This window comes from Scomber japonicus, chromosome 3 (assembly GCF_027409825.1).
Source record: "Scomber japonicus isolate fScoJap1 chromosome 3, fScoJap1.pri, whole genome shotgun sequence".
Taxonomy (NCBI): Eukaryota; Metazoa; Chordata; class Actinopteri; order Scombriformes; family Scombridae; genus Scomber; species Scomber japonicus.
The window spans coordinates 9,881,863-9,909,447 of record NC_070580.1 but is presented as its reverse complement, the minus strand read 5'-3'; the positions used below and the strand labels follow the sequence as shown (position 1 = coordinate 9,909,447).

At 44.7% G+C, this 27,585-nt stretch overlaps 1 protein-coding gene across 5 annotated transcripts in view; it reads left to right on the top strand.

Annotated features, from left to right (window-relative positions):
• magi1b (membrane associated guanylate kinase, WW and PDZ domain containing 1b) overlaps positions 1–27,585 on the top strand; it is a 123,037-nt gene that overhangs the window by 93,726 nt on the left and 1,726 nt on the right. For 2 of the 5 annotated variants that reach the window (XM_053315250.1, XM_053315248.1), the window contains exons 13-23: positions 2,519–2,550; positions 5,124–5,370; positions 10,981–11,072; positions 11,681–11,873; positions 12,851–13,246; positions 15,162–15,329; positions 19,899–19,992; positions 20,192–20,273; positions 21,173–21,316; positions 23,796–23,934; positions 27,079–27,585. The exon at positions 27,079–27,585 is cut by the window's right edge and continues 1,726 nt beyond it. In XM_053315250.1, the coding sequence (XP_053171225.1) occupies positions 2,519–2,550; positions 5,124–5,370; positions 10,981–11,072; positions 11,681–11,873; positions 12,851–13,246; positions 15,162–15,329; positions 19,899–19,992; positions 20,192–20,273; positions 21,173–21,316; positions 23,796–23,934; positions 27,079–27,585 (2,094 nt within the window). Of the gene's footprint in view, positions 1–2,518; positions 2,551–5,123; positions 5,371–10,980; positions 11,073–11,680; positions 11,874–12,850; positions 13,247–15,161; positions 15,330–19,898; positions 19,993–20,191; positions 20,274–21,172; positions 21,317–23,795; positions 23,935–25,826; positions 27,041–27,078 lie in introns of those variants that run through there. The other 3 variants (XM_053315252.1, XM_053315249.1, XM_053315251.1) reach the window with 3 other exon arrangements.

Here is a 27,585-nt window from a genome sequence, read left to right as displayed (position 1 = left end):
TGTTTTTTTTTTCCCCCCATTATTTGAGAACTGGAGGCGCTGAGGATTTAGTAAAAGCTCTCTCACTCAGGCTGTCAGCGCGCACGCTTAGGCGACATCGCCCACCTGTCCAAAACCGCTCTTTCCTCCCCCTTGTATGTAATTAGGACTGGAGGTTGGCCCAAACATCCATAATACCTTTTGATCTGGGAGCTTCAAACGCACTCTGGCGCTTCAATGACCACACACACTCTCTCACTCACACACACACACACACACACACACACACACACACACACACACACACGCACTCCTAGAATTGCATCTGCCTACTGATGTGATGTTGACCTATGCACCAGTTTGGTTTTTCCTTGCTTTTATATGTGTGTGACCTGCTTGGATGTGTCCATTTTTTTTGTCTGGGTGCTTCTGGTGGAAAATCTAGGAGAGAGAGAGAGGGAGAGAGGAAGAGAGGTGTGTGCTGAGAGACACTGATGGACAGCAGCGGCAGATCAGTCGCAGAGGATAGATGTAGGATAATCAAACGGCAAGCCTGACACTCTGACTGACGGCATGCTAAAGCCCAAAGAGAATACCTCAGGATTGACAGTATGCATCTGTGTACGCATTTGATTAAGGGGATTGCTATGCGCTCCTTGAATGAATGATTCCTATTGATTGAAAAAAGGTGAAAAGGAGAGAGGAGGAGAAGGGGAGGGGGAGAGGGGGGAGAGAGAGGAAAAAAGCTGCAGACGCAACACAGTTGGAGCTGTCAGTTGTGAATGAACCCAGATGTCTGAGAGATAAAGAAGATAAGAGTGTGTGTTTTTGTGTGTGTGTGTGTGTGCCTGCTTATGCGTATATGTGTGTGTGTGTGTGTGTGTGTGTGTGTGTGTGTGTGTGTGTGTTTGAGATGTTATCCTCTCAGTTTCCCTAAAAGATTGACACACAATGGTGGCCCATTTTCCTAGATCAGACACCGCCTTGTCTCCATCATGCTATACATGTGTTACACACCCCTATTGTACATCAGCAGTGTGTGTGAGTGTGTGTGTGTGTGTGTGGTACTTAGACACATTTCTTACGCTTCTGTTCAATTCTACTCATTTAAAAAAAATATTAGAGGTAAATACACACCACAAGTCTTTGTTTCACACATCCCCGTCTCCCATCTTCTCATTTCCATAACTTCATACAACTGTTTATTTCATGTACAGTCGAGGGAGGGGGATGGTGTGGAGGTGGGGGGCTGGAAAGAGAGAGAGAGAGGGGGGGGGGGGGCATCGATGTGCTTGAGGAGCACATTTCCAAACTAGATGGAGCCCGTGTTAGCGTTTTAGTCATCCGTCAGTCTCTCTTTGTGTGCTCGCCTGTGATAATGATATCTCGGCGATGGTATTTCTGGCCACTGCTCATTCACGCGGAAGCTCGTCTGTCATACCTTAAGCACACTTCGATTTGTGTTTGGGAGCCTCGCGCGTAGCCGTCTGATTGTGTGCGCGTGTGTGTGTGTGTGTGTGTGTGTGTGTGTGTGTGTGTGTGTGCATGGATGTTTATCAGCGTGTGGGGGTGGGAGGGAGACTGAGATAGAGGGAGGGGAGAGTGGAAGAGGGAGGGATGGAGAGAGGGAGGGCGATGATGCTGAGCGAAGAAAAGGGAGGGAGGATAGTGTGCAGCGAGGTGAGAGAGAGAGAGGGAGAGAAAGGGGAAAAAAAAGGAAAAGGCAGCAGTAAAGGGAGAGACAGGGAGGACGCGCCAACTGCCTATAGATGCTGGAGCCTTCGACAGCGGAGCACGGCGCTCAGCGGACACAGGAAGATGGTCTCAGTAAGAGGGGAACTGACGGTTGCCTATAATTTAATGTTCAGTATCTTGGACTCCTTCTCCATGGGTAATGCTACGGCCAGGAAACTCCAGAGCACAGCTTGCTTTTTCTCCTACCCTCTCTCTCTCTCTCTCTTCTCTCTTCTCTTCTCTTTATTCTCCAGCTCAGTTGCTCTCCAGGATTCTGTCCACTCCTTTTAACTCTCACTTTTTTCTCCCCCAACCCCTCACCCGCCCACCCCCCCACCCCCCCAAACACACACTCACACGCGTTGCTGCCGCCGTCGGATAGCCAGGGTCTAGCGCCAAGCTTAGCCCTCGGGGCTGGCCCCACTCTTCCGCTGCACCAGTCAAGCCGAGCGCTGGCCGCGGCAGTGATGCAGATAGATCGCGCTGCCTGGCCCCCCCCCCCCCCCTCATCCAACCCACCTCCCTCACCCACCCACCCTCCCACCTCCCTCCTTTTCTAAAAACGCCAGCCGTGGATGGGAGAGCAAAGGAAGCAAGCAGGGAAAGAGAGGAAAAGAGGGAGAAAGAAACGAGGGCTAGATGACCACTGTTCTCACATTGTTTTGGAGTCTGCGTTTTATCTTTTAATTTTGCATTGATTTTTTTTTTTTTTTTTTCCTGAACATGGACTACATTCTATAACTTACATTGGTAACCGTCTCCCTTTTTTATCTTCTTCCCCCCTTTTTTCTGTCTGGCTTCACAGGGGTGGCACCTGCAAAGAAGAGCCCAAAACTGGTAAGTAGTTGTTTTCTTGTTTCTCCCCCTCACCTCCCTCCCTCCCTCCATCCATCCTTTTTCTTTTTTTCTTTTTTAAAGACATCTGTGTTTCTGTCAGAGGGATATTTGTCTCACTTCCACTGCCCCCTCCACCTCCTCCTCCTCTCTAACTCTCCTCTGTAAGGTGTAACTTGTGTCGGTTGTTATGGGTCTGTTTGTAGACATGGGGATGCTGTGCCGTGCGGGGGTGGATCCCTGTAGCTTCAACATCAACACTAACCACCAGCATCCCCCTCCTCCTCCTCTCCTCCTCTCCTCCTCCTCCTCTCCTCCTCCCCCTCTCCTCCTCCCCCTTTGATGCGCCGCGTGAGCTGGGTTGCTAACATGCCGATGATCGCATCGCGCTGGGTGCTAAGCTCCCAGCAATGAGGGCTGAATGTATGATCACAGCTGAGGAGCGACCTCATCCTGCGATAGCTGCAGCATTAATGAGGGAGACCCTGTTGAATGTGTCTGACTGGATATGTTTGTCAATTTTGTTTTGCAGGAACATTTTGAGCTGGCTCCTCCATACAGAGATTACACTAGGAGGGTATGTGATGTCATTTAGATCAGAGCCCGAGTTGTTTTGGTGGGATGAGGTGCTGTGGTTTGGGTGCTGGGTTAGATGGTGACGGTGAAGCATTCTTATAGAAGATGATGGAGGTGATAAATGAGTTGAAAGTGGTAATGATGTGTTAATGCATGATATTCTAAAATAATGATTGGCTATTGCTGGTATTAGACTGTGTTGAAACTGCTTATGTGCAACAAAATAAAATCCATCTGGCTGCGAATGCCACAATGCATCAAGGCAGTGAACCCAAGTCTGGCCTGTCGGTGGCATAGCAGGACTGAGCTCGGTCTGAGGAAGCAGAAAGGATTTGTTTTCACCCCCCCCCCCCCACAGCCCCAGCCCCCGCACCCCACCCCCCCAACTCCTCCTTCCCATCTTCTGTCTCCTTAATAAGTTATTGGAGCAGCAGAAACCAATGTATTAGATCCATCCCAGGGCACAGAGGGAGAACTCTTTGACTGCGGAAGGTCAAATCTAATAGATCCATCAAGAACAAGAGATTTGTTCTCATTTGAAAGGAGGAATAGGATTTGGGGGTTTTGTGTATGTGTGTGTGTGTGTGTGTGCATCAAACTGAAGGAGAAACAAGAAAAAAAAATGCTGCCTCTTCTGCTAATGACTGTTTTATTTGATGGAATGTAAGTGACCAAAAAAAAAAAAAAAAAAAAAACATTAAGCAGTCAAGGGAAGCATCAGTCTGACTTTAGCACCAGCGTTTGTGACTAATAATTACATGACTCCATTGATTTTTTACTTCATCACAAGAACCCAGTGGGCTTACACACACACACAGACACACACACACACACACACACACACACACACACACACACACACACCGATAGAGTAAGAAATTCCAGCTGGATCCACAGCTCTGACTTGATATTTGCTTAAGCGTCGAGCCTCTTTTATGTCTAACAAGGATGATGAATATAAACATGAATTGCAGAGGTGTCGGAGACTGATTCGTGGAGTAATGAGTCTGAATTTATTGAAGACATGGCTGCACTTTGAAGGCCAAACACTTTGATATTTGAGAACAGATGAGCAGCTCGCCTCCTTCCCCCTTTTTCCTGGTATATTTTTGTACCGCCACATCTGAAGTAGCGGGACGTCACGTGACACGGAGAGAGACTGAACCGCTGTCATTTTCTCTCAACCGTCTTAAAATATCTGCCTTTTCTTTCTCATGCTCTGTCTGTAACCCTTCCCTCGGCGCCGCTCGCTCCTTCTTCTTCTTCTTCTTCTTCTTCTTCTGCTTCTTTTTTCTTTTTTTTAAATCTGCAGAGTAATGATGAAGATGTGACTGTAAAGAACGTGGCAAGGGTCAAAGAAAGGATTTTGACTTGCACTCGCAGTGTGCTTGAGCTCAGGATTGTATGCGCTTTACTCTGCTCAGGCACAGCTCCCCTCAAATCCTTGAGCAGGTGCTTAAGTGCCCATGTTATTGAGGGGGCCAGCAGCAATTTATGAGGACTTTTACATTTCTGGCTGCACCAGTAAAATCCCCCCACCCTCCCCTCCATCAATTCAAACCCCACAAGTGCTTCATTCATTGTGAATATCTCTTCATATGCAGCAGTGGATGCAGTTCCCTTATTAATACATTCCACTCTGTTAAACAAAAGGAATAGGCAATAAGTTGAGTTTTTTTTCTCCCACAGCTGAATGACTTCATCATGACAAACCACTGGGCTTCTTTATTCTCTCTTTGTATGTTAAGAAAATCGTCTGAATCACCCAGCTTGATTGTTCTTTGTATCATAAAAAGGTAGCAACTTAACAGAAGCTGACACTCTAATCAAAAATCCCTCTGTATTCATTTCATCTCCCTTTTTTACAACCCCCGATTCCTCTTGTCTTCTCCAACCCAAAAGTTTTTTTAACCTCTCTCCACGCCCCTCCAGCTACACACCTGCACCACACATGACATATTTATATAACCAAAACGATTATCGATCTGCTTTTCCGACAGCAGTTGTCAAGGAAGGACAGTCAGAACAGCTCCCAGCATAGCGTCTCCAGCCACCGGAGCGCCCACACGGACTCGCCCGTGCACCCGTCCCTGGCACCCCCTCTCAGCGAGAGCGTCGCTCCCCCGCCCCCGTCTCAACCCCTGCCAGGCCTGCCGCCCCAGGACTCCCCAGCAGACGGGACCATCCAGAGAAAACCGGACCCCTTTAAGATCTGGGCCCAGTCAAGGAGCATGTATGAAAGTAGGCGTAAGTATATTATTATTCGGTGGCGGTTGGATGAGGGCTGCATGGGGCTGTTGGCTCGGGGGGAGACCCTTGGTGTGTTTTTAAAAAAATGGTACTGCACGTTCTGGAGGAAGATTTGGGATGAGAGATGAATCTTGTGCATGTAAGTAATTGGTTTATATTCTTAAAAGAAAGCAACAATGACCCAACCTTTTACTTTTGATCTTGTTCAGTCTTTGGAAAGGCATGAGGTCAACATTTGGTGCTCGGGGTGTCATACATGGACTTATTCTCCATTTATTCTCCATACATACATACATAAATACATACATATGAGTGCTGTAAGCAGGAAAGAAATCTAATCTAATTCACTCAACTCCAGTAAATGTAATTCATTGCCCTGAAGATAAATGATGGGTCTAATGATTCCATTGTTGTAATGGGGATTTAGAGATCTCCATCAGCTGATGTCAGGTCTATTGACTATTTATCAGTTACTCTCTCTGTATACTAAATGATAGTTTTGGGAGATTTTAACATTGATCGGTTGACCGTTGCTTCTGAGTATTCAAAGGAGGTTTCTTGTAGCCTCAATTTATCTCAATTGATCAATGAACCCTCCAGGCCTAATATGAAGATCTACTTTAACTGGTTTAAATTTTTCTAACAGGAGTGATGAAAATATTGCAAGTGGTGTGTTCGACTCAAGGATTAGTTCTCATTGTCCTATTGCATGTGTTAAGAGCACACGCTGGAGGAGAGCTTCATCACAAATCATAGTTAAGAGAAATGAAAGAGTTTTAAAAAGATAAAAACAGGCTTTTCTAAATGACCTCTACGATAATGACTTTCATCTTATATCTGGAATTCACAAGCTTGGTCCCTAGCTGGAAAAAACTAAAGAGGGTTCCCACTGGGTTTCATTTAGAAAATAAATGCCTTCCCTTGTGAAAAAGGCTAAATCTGATAATAATTTGAACTTGATCTCTTGCTCTTATTCAAAGCCTGTAAAATTTTGACAGGTGGGACAATCTAATAAAAGCAATTCCGCTGCTTCCCAACCTACTTATGTCAAGGTTGATGATTGCTTAGTCACAGTGCGATCTGTCTTTGATAGACACTTTGAAGCATCTGGTCAAATTTTTTTGAGAGTAAGGTTAGTGGATCCCCCTCCCCCACGGATCTCTCAGCATAGTTATGAGGCTCTTCAAACCATTGATCCCAAGGAATTTACTGGTCAAGACAATTTGGAGCCTTTTTCCCCCCCCTTCATCTTTCTGTTCTACTAATTAATGAGTTAGTAACTCACATTTTAACCTTTCTGTTTCTAATGGTGTAGTTCCCAGAGTCTGCTCATTATCCCCTTACATAAGGGTGGAGAAAAGAGTGATCCAAATAACTACAGACCAATATCCAAACTTTCTTGTGTAGCTAAAATTCTGGAGTCACTTGTAGTTTTGTCAACTTAAGTAATTTCTTACCACAGACCCTGTTTTGAGCCCACATCACTCTGGGTTCAGGCCCTAGCACAGCCCAGTTTACCATCACAAATACATTGTCCTGCCTTGTGTATCCACTTCTCCGAGACATGTGCTAGGCTAACCGTTTTTTAGCTGTATGACTTTATATCAGCATCTTTCAGAGCACACAGATGCTGTAGACACACCTTGAACCTGCTCAGCACAGTGCTGATAATCCAGAAAGTTCATAGCCACATCTTGAAAAATGTGTGTTTTTTTAAACGTACTTCTACAGTGACTCTGTAGTACCGACGTAAATCAGTCAGTACTCGAAAAAAGTAAAGAGTTTGGTACCCCACCCTAATTCTGGGTCAAGTTCTTTTTACAATTTATCTTAAAATGATTGTTTCCTTTTTATCTACCATGCACATTTATATGAGGATGATACAGTCTTGTATTGTATTGTATTGCAGACTGCTCAGCTAGCTATGGAGACATTCATTCCACATTCTCCAAGCTGCACTAACTGATCTTAAGTGTAATGGCAATTCTTAAATTTCCAATGTTCTTTTTTTCAGTTTTACATGTCGGTAGCTGTTTAGTGCAATGAACATACCAGTTTGTTTCCTGCTCTGCCAGCTGTAGTGTGTTACTGTGTATGCTCCCCCCTGCCTGTGCCCCAACATATACAACCCTGTGCATCTAATGACTGCCCCCCAGTTGTCAAGATGACCAATAATAAACATAAATGGCATGCATTAAGCTTGTATTGAATACACATAAAGCTAAGTTTGTTATTCTCTGGAGTTAGAGGTATCAGTAGCTAAAGGGTTCATATTTTCACCATACAAGGATCCATTACTGAGAGAATTACAGAATATAAATACCTTGATGAATGGATAGATGACCAATTCAAATTTCATACAGATAATCATGTAAACAAATGAAGACAAATAATTGTTTTGGGGTTTTTTTATATAGAAATATAACTAACTCTAATATACTTTGTTGGAAAAGGGTTTTTGAAGCTGTTTTTCTCTCAGTTATGGATTATGGTGATGTAATTTATAGGCATGCCTCTGCCTCTACTCTTGAGCCCTTGGATGCTGTTTAATATTCTGTACCTTAGGTTTATTACTGGTGATGTTTATAGCACTCATCATCGCATTCCTATATGAAAAAGTTGGGTAGTCTTCTCCATCTGAGAGACGTGATATGCATATATATTTGTTTATCTACAAGGCCTTTATTGGAATTCTGCCATTTTATATATCACAGCCATGCCAGATTTGTCCTTTGGACCATGTGGAATTCTTAATAAAGTAAAGTAGATGAATGTTTTGGTAACCCCTACCTGCTTTGGAGAGCGCCGAACTAGCTGCGCCCCCCATTTATCATATGTATATTTTGAGTGTAGCACAGTGGTATCAATCTTTTCCTCTAACTCCCATCAGCAGTACTTTAACCATGCTGAATCATGAGATATGGTTTTACTGTATATGAATCCCAGTGTGTATCACTCTGTCTGAGTCTCTGGAACTTTGAAAGCTGTAAAGTTAGCTTTGACTATTGTCCTATCTGCCCAGTATCAGAAGCACAAGCCTCCCACATGTTCTTAAAGGCTACGAGATGCCACTTAGGTCCAATTGTCGACAATGGCACCATTGACACACTTTTCCACAAGACTTCCCTTTAGAGACGCATGGGCGTATAATTAGCGGCAGTAGTAGAGTGGATGTCAGTGGATTGCATATCTCCCTCCTTCTTGTCTTGCCTAGCCAAAGCGAGGGGATAGCTCCAATTAAAAATAACCCTCAGATCCACTGTCAAGAGGAGAAAAAAAAACGAGAGAGGAGGAGAAAAAAACAGGAGTCTGAGAAACCTGAACATCTAATCACTTTCCCAGTCGACAGTTGTCAAGGATTTTCATTATTTAGATGTCTATGAAGAAGAATGTGAAACGAAGGACTAAGCGTGGGCTAGTAGTGCCTGTTGGCAAGCTGCCACAAAGGGCTGAAAGGACAATGGTGTTTGATTTAAAAAGGAAATAAAAAATAGTGATGGAGAGCGGAAGAAACCATGAACCAAGGGGGAGATTATGTCTACACGCCTGTCCGAAGGTGATGGAGTCTCAACAGGGGTTTTACTAAATTGCCTGAGCCTTTGCCTGGTACAAATGGAAAAGGCGCGCAAAGGGGGAGCACAAAGGATAATGAAAGAGGGGAAGCTGCATTCTGTAGAAACAGAAATGGAACATAAAACAGATATGTTAGGATAAGAGAAAGGTCAAGCTTTGGGAGATCAAGGGATTCCGCAGTATAGAAAAGCAGAGAACACACAGAGAACGACAGGGAGGACAGCTGACCTGTAACAGCAGGTGTAAATCCTCCGCTCCCTCACGCCGCATTGAACTCCCGTCCATAAAATCCTGCGGCATGCACCACACAGGGCTCGAGCCTCGGCTAAGGCGAAGGCATTACTCTACGCAACATTCGCTGTAATGAAAAGTTCTGCTGAGATCAAGGTCTTACACACGCTATGTGGTGAATGATTTCCATTTGCAGGAAAAATCCCCACAAAAAAACTCACACAGCATTAACCTGCTCCAAACAGCGGGGCCAGAGAGGATTAGACCAAACGCACCGTGCTTTATTAGCCCTCATTTTTTATTATTGTCTGGTTTTAACATGTTCCCAGTTTAATTTCCTCACTGTTTGAACCATCGGCGCTAGTTATTTACAGTTCTCACCTGTAGCGCAATAGCTCCGCGTGGGCCCGTCCGTCTCCATAAAATATTGATCGATTCACGCCCAGTTGACCCGCTGTGGGGGATCACTTAGGGATCTATTAATTGTTGGCGGCAGGTTGTAACTGCGCAGGTGACACCCCCCTCCCCCAGGTGAAGATTGTGACAGTTAGCCTTTGACTCATCCTCTTCCCAGTGCCTCCACAGTTACATTGTGATAGATCGGAGGAGATGGCTGCACTCCACAGGGGTATTTAACTGTTGACTGAAGGAACAGATTGGAAGCAGGCTGCTTCTGCCTTCTGCCACCCCACCGCCTCTTAGTGGCTTTAGTGGCCTTGGCAAAAGTGGCTTGTGCTGGAGAGGAGGAAATCTCCCAGGGAGGTTTGCTTGGGAGGTGTGTGTGTTTGTCAGCACGTATAACACAGCTGCGACCATACAAACGCACGAGTGAATAAATATACTTAAACCAAAAGAGATCATGTGTTCACCTAGAGGAGACCACACACACACACATACACATACACTTGCTCCTTCTCCCTCTCCCCTTGGCTCCCAGTAGCCCCCCCTACCTCCCCCCCTTTCACCTTCTCTGCTACATGAACCATGAGCTGTCAGTCGCCGCAGTGCTTTTGCACAGCACCTAGCATGCACACACATACACAAAACACAAACACACACACACACACACACACTTCTCTCTCTGTCGTTGGTGGGAGCGGACTGTAAACTAGCCACACTCTGACCCCCTCTGCTCAATAATACATAGCCTATTGCAGCATGTATTAGCACCTCTGGCGGGTGGGAAGTGCTCTGTAATGTAGGGGAGAGTGGAAACGGGGGTTGCATGTCACACATTACTTCATAAAAGAAACAGTGTAATGTTGTCCACTGGATTAGTAATGTCCAGTGTATAGTATGTAATATTTCCAACATCAGAGGGGACTTTCAGCAAGATCAGTTCTAATTATGAGAGCAATGAATGAGGGCGCTCTGGATTTTTTTTGGCAGCCTGTCTGGCTTTTGATAGTTTATTTAAGCTCGATACCTATGCTCTTCTCCCAAAAATAGATCACTCTAGTCTTTTGATGGATCGCTTGTTTTGTTCTTTTTCTCTCAAAGCCTCCAGACAGTTTGTTTGTGCAAAGTGCTTTCTTAGGGACAAAAGCTCCGAACAGTCGGGAGGATGATTATTTGTATGTTGACAGAAGCAGGGAGTTGGCTCGACTCCCCGAGAACAATGAGCGCATCCATAACGGCCGTACTAATGTGTGAAGCCCTCTTTATGACAAAGAGTTTTAGAATGTGTGTATTAAAATGGCTAATTCAATGGTTTGTGTTGAATTTCTCTTGTACTGAGAGTCCCCAGGGCTGGCTGTTTAATTGTGCGTAGAAATGTTAATGATGGTTTGTTGATTTTTCCAGTTCCAGACTTCCAGGAGCAGGACATTTTCCTGTGGAGGAAGGACACAGGGTTTGGCTTCAGGATCCTGGGTGGAAATGAGCCTGGGGAGCCGGTGAGTCTGTCGCTTCCTCTTCTCTGTCTCTCATACGTTTTCTTTTCAATCCTCAGTATTTACACTTGTAAACAATGCATTAACTACAACCAAGGACGTTATATTCCCAGCTTCAGAACAACATCTATATGTTTTATTCTTTAAACATACCTTTTATATCTCTTTATCTATACCTCCTATTTTCTGTTTATCTTCCTTCTGTGTATAGATCTGAGCTTCTTTGTTGGACTGAAATTCATATTGGTGATTTCTGCAACACAATTTTTCTTTGATCTGGCCATTGTAGCCTCAATCACTTTTCTCTTCTCCTTTTTTTATAAAAGAAAAGTTGTTTGTTCTTCTTCACTGGCCTGCACTGTGTAGTTTTGAAGGGAAAAAATAATGACTTACTATTGAAACAGGCTGGAACCAAGAGTAAAGATGCACTAGCGAGGTTTCCTTTATTCCCTTGAGTTCTTATTCACATGTATGCATTATGTTTTGGTTCAGGTTGTCTGACTTCTTCCCATCTACTATATGAAATTTAAAGCACATAGCTGTTTCTTTATGTGGTACTTATCTAGATGTGTGCACACGTTCAAATCTTATCTACGCTGTTCATGTTTTAGATATACATCGGCCACATAGTGAAGTACGGCGCTGCAGACGAGGACGGACGCCTGAGGTCCGGCGATGAGCTGATATGCGTGGATGGCACGGCGGTGGTGGGCAAGTCGCACCAACTGGTGGTGCAGCTGATGCAGCAGGCGGCGAAACAGGGTCACGTCAACCTCACTGTGCGACGTAAAACAAGCTACGGCGGTAAGTAGCATGTGGGAAGAAGCATCAGCTGACAGGTCTAGAAAAGTCTATATTTGAAGTTCAAAAAGTCATATAATAGACTAACTACTATAATTAAACCAAATTGGATGTTTTTATTATGTCATTCCAGCCTCTGCTTTAAAATACAACACTTTACTCCTCCAAGGCTGCCATTTATTAGAACCTGCTCACAGTGTGCAAGGCCCCCGCCCCCCCTCTTCTTCTTCCTCCTCCTCTGTAATAGTCTAGGACTCTAGGTGTATAATGGCAGGAAGCGCTCGGCGGCCGCAGCAGGCAAACAGCCCTGCCCTATCGCCGCCTTCATACCGCCTCAGCTCAGGCCCCGCGCCGCTCCTCAGCAGGCGATAAAGAAAGGCCCATAAACATGACGGAGAGGGTGGTCAACCTTCGGCCCCGGTGACAGCAGCCAGACATTAGCGCACCGCCGCTCTCCGTCTGCCTCCGAACGGCTAGATTATGAGGCGCCCTTTTTCCACGAGCAGCTGTACAGGAAATGAAAATGTGAAATGAAATGTCCAGATACAGCAAGCTGCCCCGCGTCTTTAGTTCATCTTTTGTTCAGAACAGATCAGAGGAGATATTGTTGGAGTGGCTCCTCTCCCTGAGCTGTCTCTGCAGCTTCTCTTTTATCATATCAACATAAAGGAGTAGTGTTAGGAGAGAAAAATAAAGGCTGATGATGATGATTTACAGTTTTATTTTCAGACTGTACTGATGATGTAACATTTGGCTTTTGTTGTCTTATCTTGACAGTTTTAATGTTATCTCGCCTTACGCACCCATTACTTTTACTTCTTTATTATCTACTGAGTCTGTTACATAACACAGACAGGCCTAATTCTCCTCTTAATCTTCTACCTCACCTCTGCATCCACAATCTGTTCCCCACTTTATTCCCTCTCCAACTCCACTCTTCATATCTCCATCTTTCTCACTCTTTTTTTTTCCATCTCTAGTCAAAGCAGAGGGAGACGTTCCTCCGTCGCCGGCGTCCTCCCACCACAGCAGCACCCAGGCGCCCAGCCTGACGGAGGAGATCGGAAAGCGCACCCCGCAGGGCAGCCAGAACTCCCTCAACACCGTCAGCTCCGGCAGCGGCTCCACCTCCGGCATCGGCAGCGGAGGAGGAGGAGGGGGCGGAGGGGCCGGGGGCAGCGGCAACACAGTGGTCCCCGTTGTAGCAGCAGCAGCAGCAGCCGTCGCCACCTCCTCTCAGCCCCCCAACGTCGTCTCCACCGTCCCTATATCCGCCTTGCAGCCCTACGACGTAGAGATCCACCGCGGCGAGAACGAAGGGTTCGGTTTTGTCATTGTGTCGTCGGTGTCACGGCCCGAAGCCGGCACCACCTTCGGTAAGAGCTTCTTTTTTCCTTTTCCAGGGCGTCCTTAAAGGTCACAAAATATTGTTATTGACCGTGCATGCAAATATTATAGAGATCAGTTTCCACTCAGCAAAACATGAAACACTCTCTTATAGCTTTCCCTCATCACTCAGCCCTTTTTATCTTCCTGTCGTCTTTATGGGCTGCCTTTGTATCATCCATAAAACCAGTGAGCACTAAATAGCCTGACAAACAGCGCAGATTCTGGCTATTTACAGTCTCACCAGATCAATACCAACACTCTTCAAAGAAGCGGTTTCTTCTTTCTCATTTTCGTCTGAGTCTTTCAAACCAAGACACTGAAACCCTTTCTTCGCCTGCAGCTGCTGCTATACTCACACAGGGCTTTCATAATTGATCAAAAGTGAAGTGGGTCTTACATAAGGCACTTGTATTATTCAGCTGAACTTAAATGGCTTCTGCCGAGCAGGTCGGCATTAAGAGCCTAATGACAGCTTAATGAGAATGAGTTCTGTAAGCAGGATAAATAGGAGGAAGTGACCGGTGTGAATGACATTTATTTATTAAACAGCACTGGATCATGCTGATGTACTGACTGAAATCACACAGTCATTATAGGTTATCTTGCATCACTACTGTATCATCAGAGAGTTTTAGTCATACAGCAGTGCCTCTATTTGATCGCCTCTCACACATCCTTTCATCAGTTTGGTCAAATTCACTCTACTTCGCCACTCTGTGCCATGACTTCCTGCCTACACTACTACGGCATTTCACTGTTCTCTACACTCTTATCTCCTCTCAGTGTGGGTGGACTGAAAAAGGCCTGAAATCGCTGTACTTTCCAGGTTGGCTTTCAAAAAGTGGCAAAGCCTCCACTTTGCAGGCCAGAGTGGGAAGCACAGGCCAACTTCATTTGATTTGACATGATATGGAAACTCTAATGGAAACCCATTGGCTGCATGAAAGTTTCAAACCTAGTTGTTTCCTTCTATAATATGTCAACGGCGCCTGGCAGCCATGGTGTCAGAATTCAGTCCATCCATACACTCTGTTACTGTATTTTAGAAGAAGCACTTTTTTGTTCAGAAATGCAGCAACATTCTTTCACTTGTCTACTCAACGCTCAATATTTTACAGCCCAAAATGGTAAGAATCAGTTAAAAAAAGACAGGAAGAGGAATAATAGTGCAAAGTCAGATGGGGGGGGGGGGGGGGAGGAGTGATTGCACGCTCCGTTTCTCTGCAGTGACTGATGTTAGACTGCAGAGGGAGAGAGAGGAGGAGAGAGAGATGGACCTCAGGGTAGCTGGTGAGATGTCAGCTCTGATGTATGTACGTTGTCTCCAACTTTGCACAGGTGCAGGTAGATGCAGGCGACACAACAGCGATTTCATTATTAGCTTCTTCTCTTTTTTTTGCCGCAGAGAAAGACTCTCGTGCAAATATAATTATTATGCTCATTTTTAGAAAGTTGCTGGAGCAGGTTTACGTAAAAAACAAGGAGTGGGAGGGGGACAGAGCTAGACGAAACACATCGGATATGGAGTCAAGCTCAGTTTTTCCAATGATTAATTTGAGAAAAGCAATTTACAGGGAAAGCACTGAGTTTGACAGATTCTTCTTTTTTTCTCTGCAAAAAGCACATCAAATTCTCCTCTCCTTTGCCAACGCTTGCATTTTGTTCTGCTGTATATCTGATCAGCTCCTCTCAGTGACTTTTGCTTGGCTGGCTATTGCTGAATTAACGCTTAACCTTCTGATCCTCTTTCTCTACTCCCTTGTTTTTTTCCTCCCTTTTTCCTTCTCCAACAAACCAACAAACACAACCTGAATGTCACACACACACACACACACACATATCACGACATGTCAATGGTGACCATAGCTGGCAATGCATGTGTTGCCATGCCCCACAAAATAGGCCGCATCATCGAGGGAAGCCCGGCAGACCGCTGCGGGAAGCTGAAAGTGGGCGATCGCATCCTGGCGGTGAACGGATGCTCCATCACCAACAAGTCGCACTCTGACATCGTCAACCTCATCAAGGAGGCCGGGAACACGGTCACGCTACGCATCATTCCTGGAGACGGTGAGGAAGATTCACAGCAGCTCCTTTCTTTGAGCTAGTTTGTGCATAATTTGTTCTTTTTTTTTTTGTCTGATAGTTGAGGTTGTAGGTGAAATAAGGACCCAGCTCCCTCAATTATCTTAAAAGGGGTCTTCAGTAGTCTTCAGTAGTTCTTGCAATGCTGCAGGATCTCACTAACTAGCACATTCAGCCAAATACATCATTTTTTGGGTCCAAGAGCTGTTTCATCAAGGTTTTTTAGATTTTCACTGCAGGTGTGTGACTTTCCTCAGTAGCTAATGTAAGCCAATCAATGCAATCATCCTCTATTATTAGTATTATTACATAGTGTGAGTGTTTTTGAGGAGGGAGGCAAGCTGTGAACTTTCCTGAGTGGTACTTATTTATGCCTGTAGTGTTATATAAAGCTCACTTTCTTCACTTCGCTTTCAAAGTGACTGGAACACCCCCACAGTGTTGACAGAACTGCCTCTTTAGGGATATTCGGGATCTTTCCCAGCTTTTGCATTTTTGCCTTCGGCATCCCTGCACTTTTAAAACATGCAAGAGTAATTTAGATGTGTGTGTGTGTATGTGTGTGTGTGTGAGAGAGAAAGAGAGATAGAAAGAGAGATGCACAACTTCCTCTGTGTATGTGGGTGTGTTTTTTCTGTCAAAGTGTGTTTTTTTTTTTGTTTTTTTTAAGGAAAGTTTGTGCACATTGTATGTTGTGCTGTGCAGTTGAGAGCTCTCGCTACTTTGTGCTGACAGATCACCCTGGCATGCTTCACAAATACTGTTTAATTAAGTTTGTGTGTGGTGTGTGTGTGTGTGTGTGTGCGCGTGTGCAAGGAAGCCGATACTCCCTGTCAACCTGCACACTGGTAGAAATTGGAGCTATTTGTCCGCCGCTCGTTGCTTTCCGGCTCACTTCTTATGGATGAAGAGTTTTTTTTTCTTCTTTATTTTTTCCTGCGGAGCGGTTGATGAGACCAGTGAGCCAAAATTGCTCTGCCAAGAAGACACAGAGAGAGAGAGAGAGAGAGAGAGAGAGAGAGAGAGAGAGAGAGAGAGACAGAGCAGGAGAGAAGGAGTCTGAGAGAAATAACCGGATGTGCTTTATCGGATAGTTCTGGTTCATGTTTTTACGTGCGTGTGTGTGTGTGTGTGTGTGTGTGTGTGTGTGTGTGTGTGTGTGTGTGTGTGTGTCAATCGGAACAGCCGTCGTTCTGACTCGCAGACAGAGAAAGTGACAGGGGAAAGATTGTGGCTTGTGTTTCTAAGTTTGTATCTCTGCCTCTGTTCACACATGGCTGAGCACGCCTATTTTTATGTGGATCAATCCTCTCTCAACTTTCTGACGGGAATAAATACCATCGCAAAAAAAAAAACGCTCTACAAAAGGTGAAGTCAGGTTCAGCTGCTTTTCCATTGAGCATCACCCCTCCCTCCTCACCCTCCCTCCTCCCCGTGACTTGATGCTGCTCGATATACGCCTGCGATGACGAGAAAAACAGGCTCTTCTCTGCTGGTGCACTCGCTGTAATGCATGCACAAACAGCCGATGCCTTCATCAAAGCTTATGTCTCTGCAGTGTAGACTGGAGGCACAGACCAAGCACACCTCATTGCTTCCTATTGTGCTAAGAGGTGGAGATAGACATGCCTGAGGTGATATGATGGGCCTTTTTTTTTTTTCCTTAAAGCACAACCTGAGGTATATTGTGTAGTACAGCCCTCCCACTCTCATCACACATCTCCTCTCTTCTTTTTCTCTATCCTGAATTTTTCATTTTGATTGTTCCTGCTCTCCTTCCTCCACTCCGGTCCATTCAGGGTGGGAGGGCATATTGCCAGGGCCAAAGACAAATTACAGAAACAGCTCAGTGCTTTTTTTTTTTTTTTTTTTTTTTTCTGTGAATGTTTTTAAGCGAGGAAGGCACACAAAAAAACCAGGCAGTGGGTCTGGAGTGGAATGGAGGACAGAGAGAAACGGAGCTTATTCGTTTAATTTCCAGACAGAAAACAGTTGGAGAGATAAATGGAGGGAGGCAGCAGCAATGGAAGGGGTGGGTTATGCAAATGAACAGATGGAAGGGTGAATAGGGTTTATAGGGACAAATGTGAGGCGGCGAAAGTGAGAAATGAGCAACAGAAAATATGGGAATGTAACACAGTCGGTGCCAAGAATTCGTGAAGGGGGGGGGGGGGGGGGTGCGAGGTATCTTCACAAGGAGGACCAAGCTGAAACATTGAGCCTCATGCATGAATGTTCTCTTATTTTTCTCTTTATATTTGTTCTTGCACAAAGCAATAAGGCGTAGGATTCGACAAACTCTCTTAACTGCCTAAATAAATTGCTCATTTCAGTCTTTTGTACGCCACCTGTTCATGAAGATGGTGCGCATTCTTGAGATGGGATCATTAGTCTGATCTGCGGCCCTAAAATTGCCACATAAGAGTAAAAACACTGCACTACTTAAGGTTCTCTTTGGAGTCAATGACAAATAAAGGATGGCAAGATGAGCAGTTCAAAAATATGTTAAAACATGGCTTTAAAAGCAGCATCAGGTTTGTTAAAATGTACATGTTGTATTTATGTTGTCATTTGAAATGACATTTGCACCATTTTTTACCAAAAGAAAAACTGAATGAAAATGTCAAATGGTGTAACCACAAAAGAATGATGAATATTAAATATTTCATCCACTTACAGTGTATTTAAGTGGACTTATACAAATAATTACTGGTTCCTGATTGACATGATTCCCTAGATTAAATGTAATATGTAGAACAATTGTATTCCATTACTTTTATTTTATATAAGAAGGATATAATGTAAGCAAAATGTTATGCTGGGTCCATAGAAAGACAATGTGTCCAAGTTATCCATACATGTATTTTTCAGATTATAACCCCTTTTAAATATGACTAAACCACATGGACATAAAAACAATGTTATTGACCCACTTTCAGAAATCAGAAGACAAGGCCTAACAGATACAGGAGTGACAGTAGGAGACCCAAAACAGTCATCAGAGCAGCTCTGCACTGTGACAGAAAGATAGACAGAATGCTTTCAAGTGAAGTTAGATATTAAAAAACATCCTGGCTCTGTGATGGGTGGCGGTCATGTGACAGTCACAGAGATATTAGAGGAGAATATTAAAGTGTACAGGTGATGTCACGCTGTCAGAGAGTTTCCAACAACTACTGACATGTAGAAGTTGCTGTGCTTAAATATGCCAATAAAAATGCAGATAAACAGAATATAAATTTAGCATGAACAGTTTGCTTAAGTCATTTTTTTTGGTATCAGATTTAAACTCCAACTAAGATATATTATTAACAACTTGTAACACAGGTCTGGAACACTTGTTAATTTCAAATCAAGAAAACTTGGTGAGTGCCATAAATGTTCTTAAATCACTCATATGTGTTTGCTTCTTACATGAGGCCCAGTGATCACTCTCACATACACTCAGAATCAGAGAGATCTCCTCTCCACCATCTGAAATGAGCCCCACCTCGCCCACGCCAAAGTTTTGATTGGCAGAGCTTGTACCCCATGGGGTAGTTGAAGAGTTAAGCCAACATGCTCCACAGGGACAAGTGGAGGTGGAGGAGATGAATAGATGAGGGAGGGGTAGTGAGTGGAATAGCAAGTAGGGGGACTGGGGAGAGAGAAGTTAGAGAGTTGTAATCAAATAAAGGATACCTGTAGATAGCCAAGAAAGATTAGGTTGTTAGGGAGAACAAAGGATTCTTTACACGGCGAGAGCAGCGTTAATGACGGTCCGTTTTTTGTCATCGGAGCTCAGCGTGATTCACTGATAACACGGAATGATTGAATCAGTGCAGAGATAAAAGGCGAGATAACCAGGAGCTTTCATGTCCCTTGAGCGCGTGCGAGCGCATGTTTCCTGTTGGATAATTCGCAGGCAGACGGGTGGATTTTCATTCCAAAGTGAGACGTTACACCTTTTTGGAAAAAAAAGAAACAGTTTGTCAGGTTGATTGATAGCATACACGTGAGCCGCTGTATTACTCTGGTATCCTGGAGCTCGGTTAAGCAGCAGAGGAAGCCTGGAGGCTAGAGGCGGGGCTGGGGCTGGGGCTGGGGCTGGGGCTGGTGATGGGGATGGGGATGGTGCCGATGGTTCCCCCAGGTCAGCTAGTGTTTGTAGCTGACAGTTCCTAAATCTACACAGCTGTGCACACTCAGGGAAAAAAAAAGAAAGCATTCCACATGTGAAATATGGATTTAATTCCATCACACAGAGACTTCCAGCACAGTACAGACGCTTCTGTCAGACTATTTTATGCAAATTAGAATGTATTGATTTAGCAGCTGTACAGGAAGAGCCAGTGTCAGTAGGTTTTTATTCTGTGTAGCAAGAATCTTTATATTAGCTGGAAGCAGAAAGACTCTTGAAATGTTACTGGCTGTCAAGAAAAGCAGTCATTTTCCAAAATTCTTGTCTTTTCTCTTTTTTCTTTTTTTTTATAAAGCCAGATTGGTTGCTTTAGACTTATTTAGCACTAACATTTTTTTTTTAACACAACAACCTCTTTCTTCTCTCCCACTCAGAGTCATCAAATGCGTCTTTATTGACCAACGCGGAGAAGATCGCCACTATAACCACCACTCACACACCTCAGCAGCAGGCTGCACCTGAGGCCAGGTAAGGGACACACTGGGGAATATGGAGTACTTTGGAATGATTGAGAATAATCTTGTTAAAAGGCTGTAGAATGGTTTTCAGATGAGATGCTTAACTTGCACATTAAATGCATCATTCTGTGCTTTAAATGTGTTTCATATCTGATTTGTTTCTTCAATGTTTCAGTTTTTTTATACAAGTTTCTGTCTTTGTGTCACAGGAACAACACCAAACCAAAACAGGAATCATATGAATTCAAAGCCCCTCCAGGCCCTCCTCCCCAGCCCCCAACACAAGCCCAGGTAAGAAAGGACGCTCCAGCCAATCCATCCATTCATCCGTTTCACATCTCCATCAAACACTCCAGCAATCTCACACTCCATCCCATTAAACTTCCTGCCCAACATCCACATTTGTCTTTTTAAACATCCATCCAGCTGTTTCAGCACCCACAGACCCATTTATCCTCAAGCCCTTCCATGCATCAACCAATCCATCCATCCACCCACGCTCCCACCAGCCCAAGGACAAACAAGGTGCATTTTTATTTATTTCTTTTTCCCTACACGTCTTCCTGCAGGGCTTTATCTGTGCATTAAGGGAAGCCTGTTTGCTTTCAAAGTAACCCCTCAGTCCAATGTGTTCACTGCTGAATTAATCTGGCGCTGTAGAGATGGCGCTCACAGATAGCATTGATCCTTCAGCAGAGGAGATTAGGAGGGCGTGAAGACAGGAGCTGCGGTGACTGTCTGACTGTCCTTGCAGTGCCCGGCCCCTCTCCTCTCCTCTCTCTCTCTCTATCTGTGCCCCTCTCTCACTTTTTGTCCACCCCGAGCCCAAAGCATCAATAATTCAGCATCCTTACACCTGAGCATATGCAAGTACACACACACACACACACAGTCTGGCACAACTATTAGAGAGGTGTGACTTTCCTGAAGGTAGCATTTGTCCCAAGCTCCTGGATAGGAGCCCACTTCAAAGGACACACACATACATACACACACACACACACACATACACACACTTCAAATCTGAATCACAAAAGTGACCTTGATGCAAATGTGTCTTTCTCCCTCCCTCTCGTGTTTGTGTGTGTGTGTGTGTGTGCGTGTGTGCGTGTGTGCGTGCGTGCGTGCGTGCGTGTGTGCGCGTGTGTGTGTGTGTGTGTTTGTGTGTGTGTGTGCTCTGGCTCCATCAGGATGCAGAGTTCTACTCAGTGGACCTGGAGCGAGACAACAAAGGCTTTGGCTTCAGCCTGCGAGGAGGCAGAGAATACAACATGGACCTGTACGTGCTGAGGCTAGCTGAGGACGGAGCAGCTGTCCGCAACGGGAAGATGAGGGTACGGACACAATTTACTGACCACAAGTCAACATTTCTATATGCTCTGACATGTAAACCAGGCAAAAGACCTAATTCCTTGTGTTTTTTTCTCAAGTATTTGATAAGTATTTTGTGCAGAGGTGCAGATTTCACACACAGAGTACAGTGAACTTGTAACAGGAAGAGGTGTGAAAACAGTTGTATAGTGTCCTCTGCTGCTGCTGAAGAGCTTTCTAGTGATATCAGGGTCAATCTCGGCTCGGGGTTTGCAGATTACAAATTTATGACGGAAAGCCTGCTTTACAAACTGGGGCGGGTGGATTTTGAAAGTCTAACGAAAGACATTTTTGGAGTTGCGTCATGGGAATTGCCGGATTCCACACTACTTTTAGAGGTTGACCCATGCCAGAGAGTAAAAAGTGAGGCTAAATTAGCCACAGCAGCAGCAGCAGCAGCAATGATTTGAATTTTCAATGTGTTTCTTGGAAGTCTCCCAACTTTGCAGAGGGGCAAAACTAAAATGCCCCTTTTGATAACATATTGCATTATAAAATATTTAAAATATTTGATGTACCCATGTGCCTCTTCAAAATGAGATCTTAATCTCAGTTGGATATACCTGATTAGAAGAAGTTTGAATCTAAAAATGGATGGTGCAGCTATTACACTCCATCCTTAAAAAAAAACACCTTTGTTCTGGACTGTTTTGGCTAATTATGTTTATTATATTACATTATTAATGCTTCCTGCAAGTGTTTTATTTCAGTCTCCTGTGCTTTGCTCTTCTTGGCTTTTTGCTTTTGTCTCATTACTAAATTCTATATCCTGCCATGTTTTAGTTTTTTTTAAATTTAGAGGAAATGTCTTGTGAGGGCAGCGCTCGCAGATCAGCTCCGTAGCAACTCATTAATACAGAGAAGGTGATGATGTAGAATAATAGGACATTTCTGTACTTACAGCTCAACAACAAACAAGTCTATTATTACAGTACATGCCTGTTAATTTTAGCTAGTGTTGTGTACTCACGCTGATATGATAATTCCCTGTTTTTCAGTTGTAGGCTCAGCTTTATTCCTTCCACTTGCACTGATTAACACAGGGGGTGGGGGGGGGGGGGTTGATGATACTTGCTTCATAGACTTTACAGCCATCAGAATAATATTATCTATCAATATAATTGCTGGTGCATAATGTACCTCCCAATTACTGCGAGCTATGCTTCACTGAATATAAACACGCTTGCCTCCGGGCTCGGGCCAAGTTCACTCTTGTGAGCGAGGTATCGAAAAAGAAAAAACGCACGAGCGCACAGACGCAGTCATGCAGGGGAGTCTACACACTGATGGAACATGTAGGTTTTAATTAATCAACAGTTCTCTACGAGCTAAGTGATGTTCATACAAGCTGTCAAGAAAGTGTAACATTTAACCTTTTTTTTTTTTTCTTTCTTTGATTAATTGCATAAACTAGCAGCACCTCCCCCTGAGCTGCTCTATTGGATTGAATATATATATATATACAGTGCAGGGTTAACTGGTGTGTGTGTTTGCATGTGAGACATATGCTATAGAGGGAGTCTGTGAACACACACAGGATGCTTGTGAGTTATAAGGGACTTTTTGATGCATGTTTAATCTGCTACACAGGGAGCGTGTGAGAGCGTGCGAGAGCGTGGGCGTGCACGGATCAGCACACTGGTGCACACATGAATACATACGTTTGTGTTTGTGCCCCTTATTAGCAGAGATATTAATAGTAGCAGCTCCGTGAGGCAGGGAGAGGTGTCAGTGAGAGATCCATATTCTGCCAGAGAGGAATTCCCTCGGCACAGACAGCACTGACAGATAACTTGAGGCGTGGAGGCAAAGAATCAGGAGGCAAAAAGTGTTGTTTTTTGTTTTTTTTCTTCTCACTCCTGTTTTTTCATCCTCTCCTCCCCTTTTTCCCATTTCCTCTCTCTCTCAGCGTCACAGTCGCTGCTTTCCACCGCAATTTGCCCTCACTGGAAACTTGTTGGTTTAAAAAATATATATATTTTTATGTTGCTGTTGTGCTGTTTGCTGTTTGGATGGCTCCATATGTAACTTTTCCTCATTTTTGTCCTCCTTTTCCACTCTTCCTTCCCTTCTTCTGTCACCATGTCCCTTTGAACCTTCTTGCCTCTCATCTTTCCCCGTGTGTACTTTCTTCCACGCTGTCACCTATTTTCATCATTCTGTCTTGCTCCGTCGTCTCCTCTCCTTCTTCGTCTCTCTTTATTCGCTCTCTGATTTTTTTTTTTTTACATCTCCTCCCCTCCATCTTCACCTGTCACTCTACATCTTTTCTCTCTCTCCCACCTTTCACTTTCCTTACTTCCTTCCTTCCCCCGGTCTTCTTCCTTCCTTCATTCCCCCGGTCTTCTTCCTTCATTCCTTCCCCCGGTCTTCTTCCTTCCTTCCTTCCCCCGGTCTTCTTCCTTCCTTCCTTCCCCCGGTCTTCTTCCTTCCTTCCTCCAGGTCGGCGACGAAATCTTGGAGATCAACGGCGAGAGCACCAAGGGCATGAAGCACGCGCGAGCCATCGAGCTCATCAAGAGCGGAGGCCGACGCGCCCACCTGGTGCTCAAGAGGGGCGACGGCTCGGTGCCTGAATATGGTGGGTCAATCTACGAAAACATTCCCTTCTCCCCCATCTTCACGCCCTGAGGCAAAGGGGACGCCCAGTTGGACGGTGGTGGGTCGAGGGGGATAAAAAGAACTTTTAAAAAATTACCCTCCCGGGAAACCTTTCACCCCCCTCCCTGGGACAAAACCCCCTAAGGGAGGGGAGAGAGGGTCTGTTGGTCTTGGGGGGTCTCTTTCTGGTGGAGGTCACTCTTGGGCTTTTGGGATTTTTTTGGGGAGGGAGCAGACTCGTGGGTGCTGTTCGCCCCCTTCCTGCTGTCACCTGTTCTCAGTTTCCATGTCATCCCGCTGTCACTTTTTTTCACCTTCTGGCCAACTGAGCAAAAGCACTCTGCTGGGACTTTAACAGAATGGTGGTGGTTCTGATATCAGTGTTACATGGAAATAGAAACTGTTTACAAGCTTTGAATGACCAGAGTAGTGGAAAAAAAAAAAAGTTTCTTGTGGGGGGTAAGAAGTAATATTGATGGTTCCAAATCCTCATCAAACACTAATTTAGCGTTAAGAGGAAGAGAAAACTTGATCACATTTTCATCCCTTGATAAAATGGGACTTGCTTTTTTTTTTTTTTTTTCTGCATCTTGCAGCTTTCAGTTAGGTGACATGAACATATTTATGATATTTATTGAAGGTGAATGTAAGCTACTGAACTTTAAAGGGGTTTTAAAGTGAGAACCGTATTGAGAAGATTTTTTTTTTTTTTTTTTAAATTGCCATTTCAAAGAGAAAATCTCACTATACTGTGCTTGACATTACTCACTAATCCATGGATTTATTTGCACCCATTGTTAATGTCATTGAAAAAGCTGTGACCATAGGAACTCCACCCATCCCCCCCCCACCCCCTCCCCTACCCCCCCAATTCAAAAAAAGAAAAAGTCGCTCCAGTTATAGAGACGTTTTGTACAGTGATGAAAAAGAATAGAGGCATTTTTACAAGTATTTTTGTTCCGTGTACAGAGCCATGAACTGAAGCCACATATTAATGGATAAAAGTCTATTGCTGCATGAACTTGTCAAAAGTGTAAATTGGATTGCCCCCCCCCCCCCATCCCCTCCTCCCTCCTTCTATTGTCTATTTTCCATAATATTTATGGAACGTTTCTTTTTTTTTTCTTTTTTTTAAAATCGTATTGACCAGTTTTGATTGATAGTCACGAGTCATCTTAAATGTATTCTTTTTGTTGCTTTTTTTTTTTGTTTTTTCTGTTTGATTTTTTTTTTTTTTTTAAGTGGAGATACATTTGCCTGTCTTGAAAAGTTCATCAATGTAATTTTATTTTGCGCTAAGAATGTGTGCCGTCTTTTTAACCTGCACCGATATGACATCATGTGAACTTGTATATTTTTGGATCATTTGTTTGTACTTTTTAGTTTTGGCACAAAGTCTCGCCAGTATCTTTCTTTTCATTTCTGTCAGCAAATGTAAAACTGCTTCATACGCCGGTGTCGTGGGTGTGCGAGTCTCACATGTCTTATTCTTTGGAGATTTTCTGCTGCTTCTGTGTCCACATGTGCGTGCGTATGTGTGTGTGTATGTGTGCGTATGTGTGTGTGTGTGTGTGTGTGTGTGTGTGTGTGTGCGCCTGTTTCCAGGACTTTTCTCTGTAACTGATGGTTTCCACTGATGGGTTTGGGTAATTTCCTGGACTGTCTCTTTACTCTGAATGACTCAATGATCAAATAAACACTTTTTTTTTCATTGAAAAATCAACACAGACAATAATTCTCCTTTTTCTTCCTTCAAGATGGTGCCGAGTGATCTAAACCTTGTACTCTTCTCTTTTTTTTTTTTTTGTTTTCTGTTTTTTTGCTTTATCTTCCCTTCCTCTCGTATTGCGCTGGGCTCTTGTCTTCCTTCAGGGATGGTGGCTCCCCATCTCACTGCATGTATGAGAAATGACAAGATGGGGGAGGCTTCTGTCCTCCAAAATCAGACCACGGTTTGTAACTCTCCCTCCCCTGTCGTGTCGTCTGGCTCTCCCTCCCACGTCCTCTCTCTCTCTCTCTCTCTCTCTCTCTCTCTCTCTCTCGCTCGCTCGCTCTTTCTCTCACTCTCTTCATCCTGATCTCAGTGTGGTGTGGCCTCAACTCACCTGTGCCCGTGCTCTACTCCATGCATACAAATCCATTCACCTAAAGTGCATCGCCAGTACCGCCGCTGCCGTAGTCGCTGTTGTCATGCTGAGCAACTGCTCCACCTGTAAGCGTTTCACCTCTGGGCACCGAGTCCAGAGGTGAAACGCAGAGTTCTTGTTCTTGTTAATCAAGTGTAGTTCTCCTCGGTATTTTAGACCACATAAAACCTCGTCTTGGTTAGTCCTCTGCTGTAGATGTAGCTGCAGTTTTCTTGAATTCTACCCGTAAACCTAAAGATGTACTTATATGTAGATCTGGGTAGAACAATTTTAAGGTTTAATCTTATAAATGCGATACAAAACAACAGCATTGTAGCTTCTTATGTAGACTAGCAAAGCACTGCTTAAGTCATATTACACAGCTGAGAGGGGATGTAAAAGTAAAATTGTCTTGTCTTGGTAAAATGCCACTTCAATCTCACAGGCAATTACTGCAATATGGCAAGCCATCATTTAGTTTTTGGATCTCATCTTGAGCATTTTATCTGCTTTAAACATTTACAAAGTGTCTAAGGCATCGTGACAGCGCATGAAAGAGCATGGCTAATCAGTACGATCAAGCAGCATCATCAACATGCAGCACGTTGGCACTGACTGTAACCAGCCCTCCAGTCCAGCCGCCCAGCCAGCCAAGTCCCATTCTGCTTCAGTGAGGTGAACCCAGGTAGACCTGGGAACAGGTTTGTTGCGGGTAACGAGTCTCTTTGAGCAATGGCTGCTTCACAAGTGTCACTGCCTCTTTTCTATTCTCATGTGTAAGCTACACACTAATGTTTTACCATTGGCTGTTGCTGTGCCATCTAACAAATAGCCATCGTTGCTAGCATTAACATCCGAATGGCTTTCATTGGAAATGTTCTCGGCTTCACGTCTGAGTGAGTCAGCATGATTATTGTGAAAGCAGATAGGAGCTTTTTAGAGTCTAGATGCATGTTTGATCCCCTCTACCCTCGTCTGTATGTCGCATTGTGTTACAGACGGCAGCCCCGACGACGGCAACGCAGCCAACCCAGCCTCAGGGTTACAAAACGCTGCGGAAGTGAACGCCCTGCTCTCAACCGACGCACCACTGGAGTCAAGCTACCCACCAGAACCCAACCAACCATCCCAGAGCAAGAAGGAGCCGAGCCGACACTCAACCGGCACCGGCAGACACCACCATTCCAACCAACGCCACCGGTCCCCCAACAAGAAAACCAGCACGGGAAAACACAAGGGGAGGAAGTCCGCGGGGAAGGACAAGAAGAAGGACGACAAGGGGAAAGACGGCCACCGCCACCATTCCAGCGGGCAGCACCGTAGCCGTCACCGTTCGCCCGACAAGGCGCACAAACGGACGCACAGTGCGGAGAACACCCTGGATAGCCGTCACCGGGGACACCGCCACGGCCGCTCCCCCGACAGACGCCGCGGCCACCAGTCCCCAACTCGCCACCGCTCTCCCAACCGCCCATCTCACCAACACAGGTCCCCCCATCGCTCTC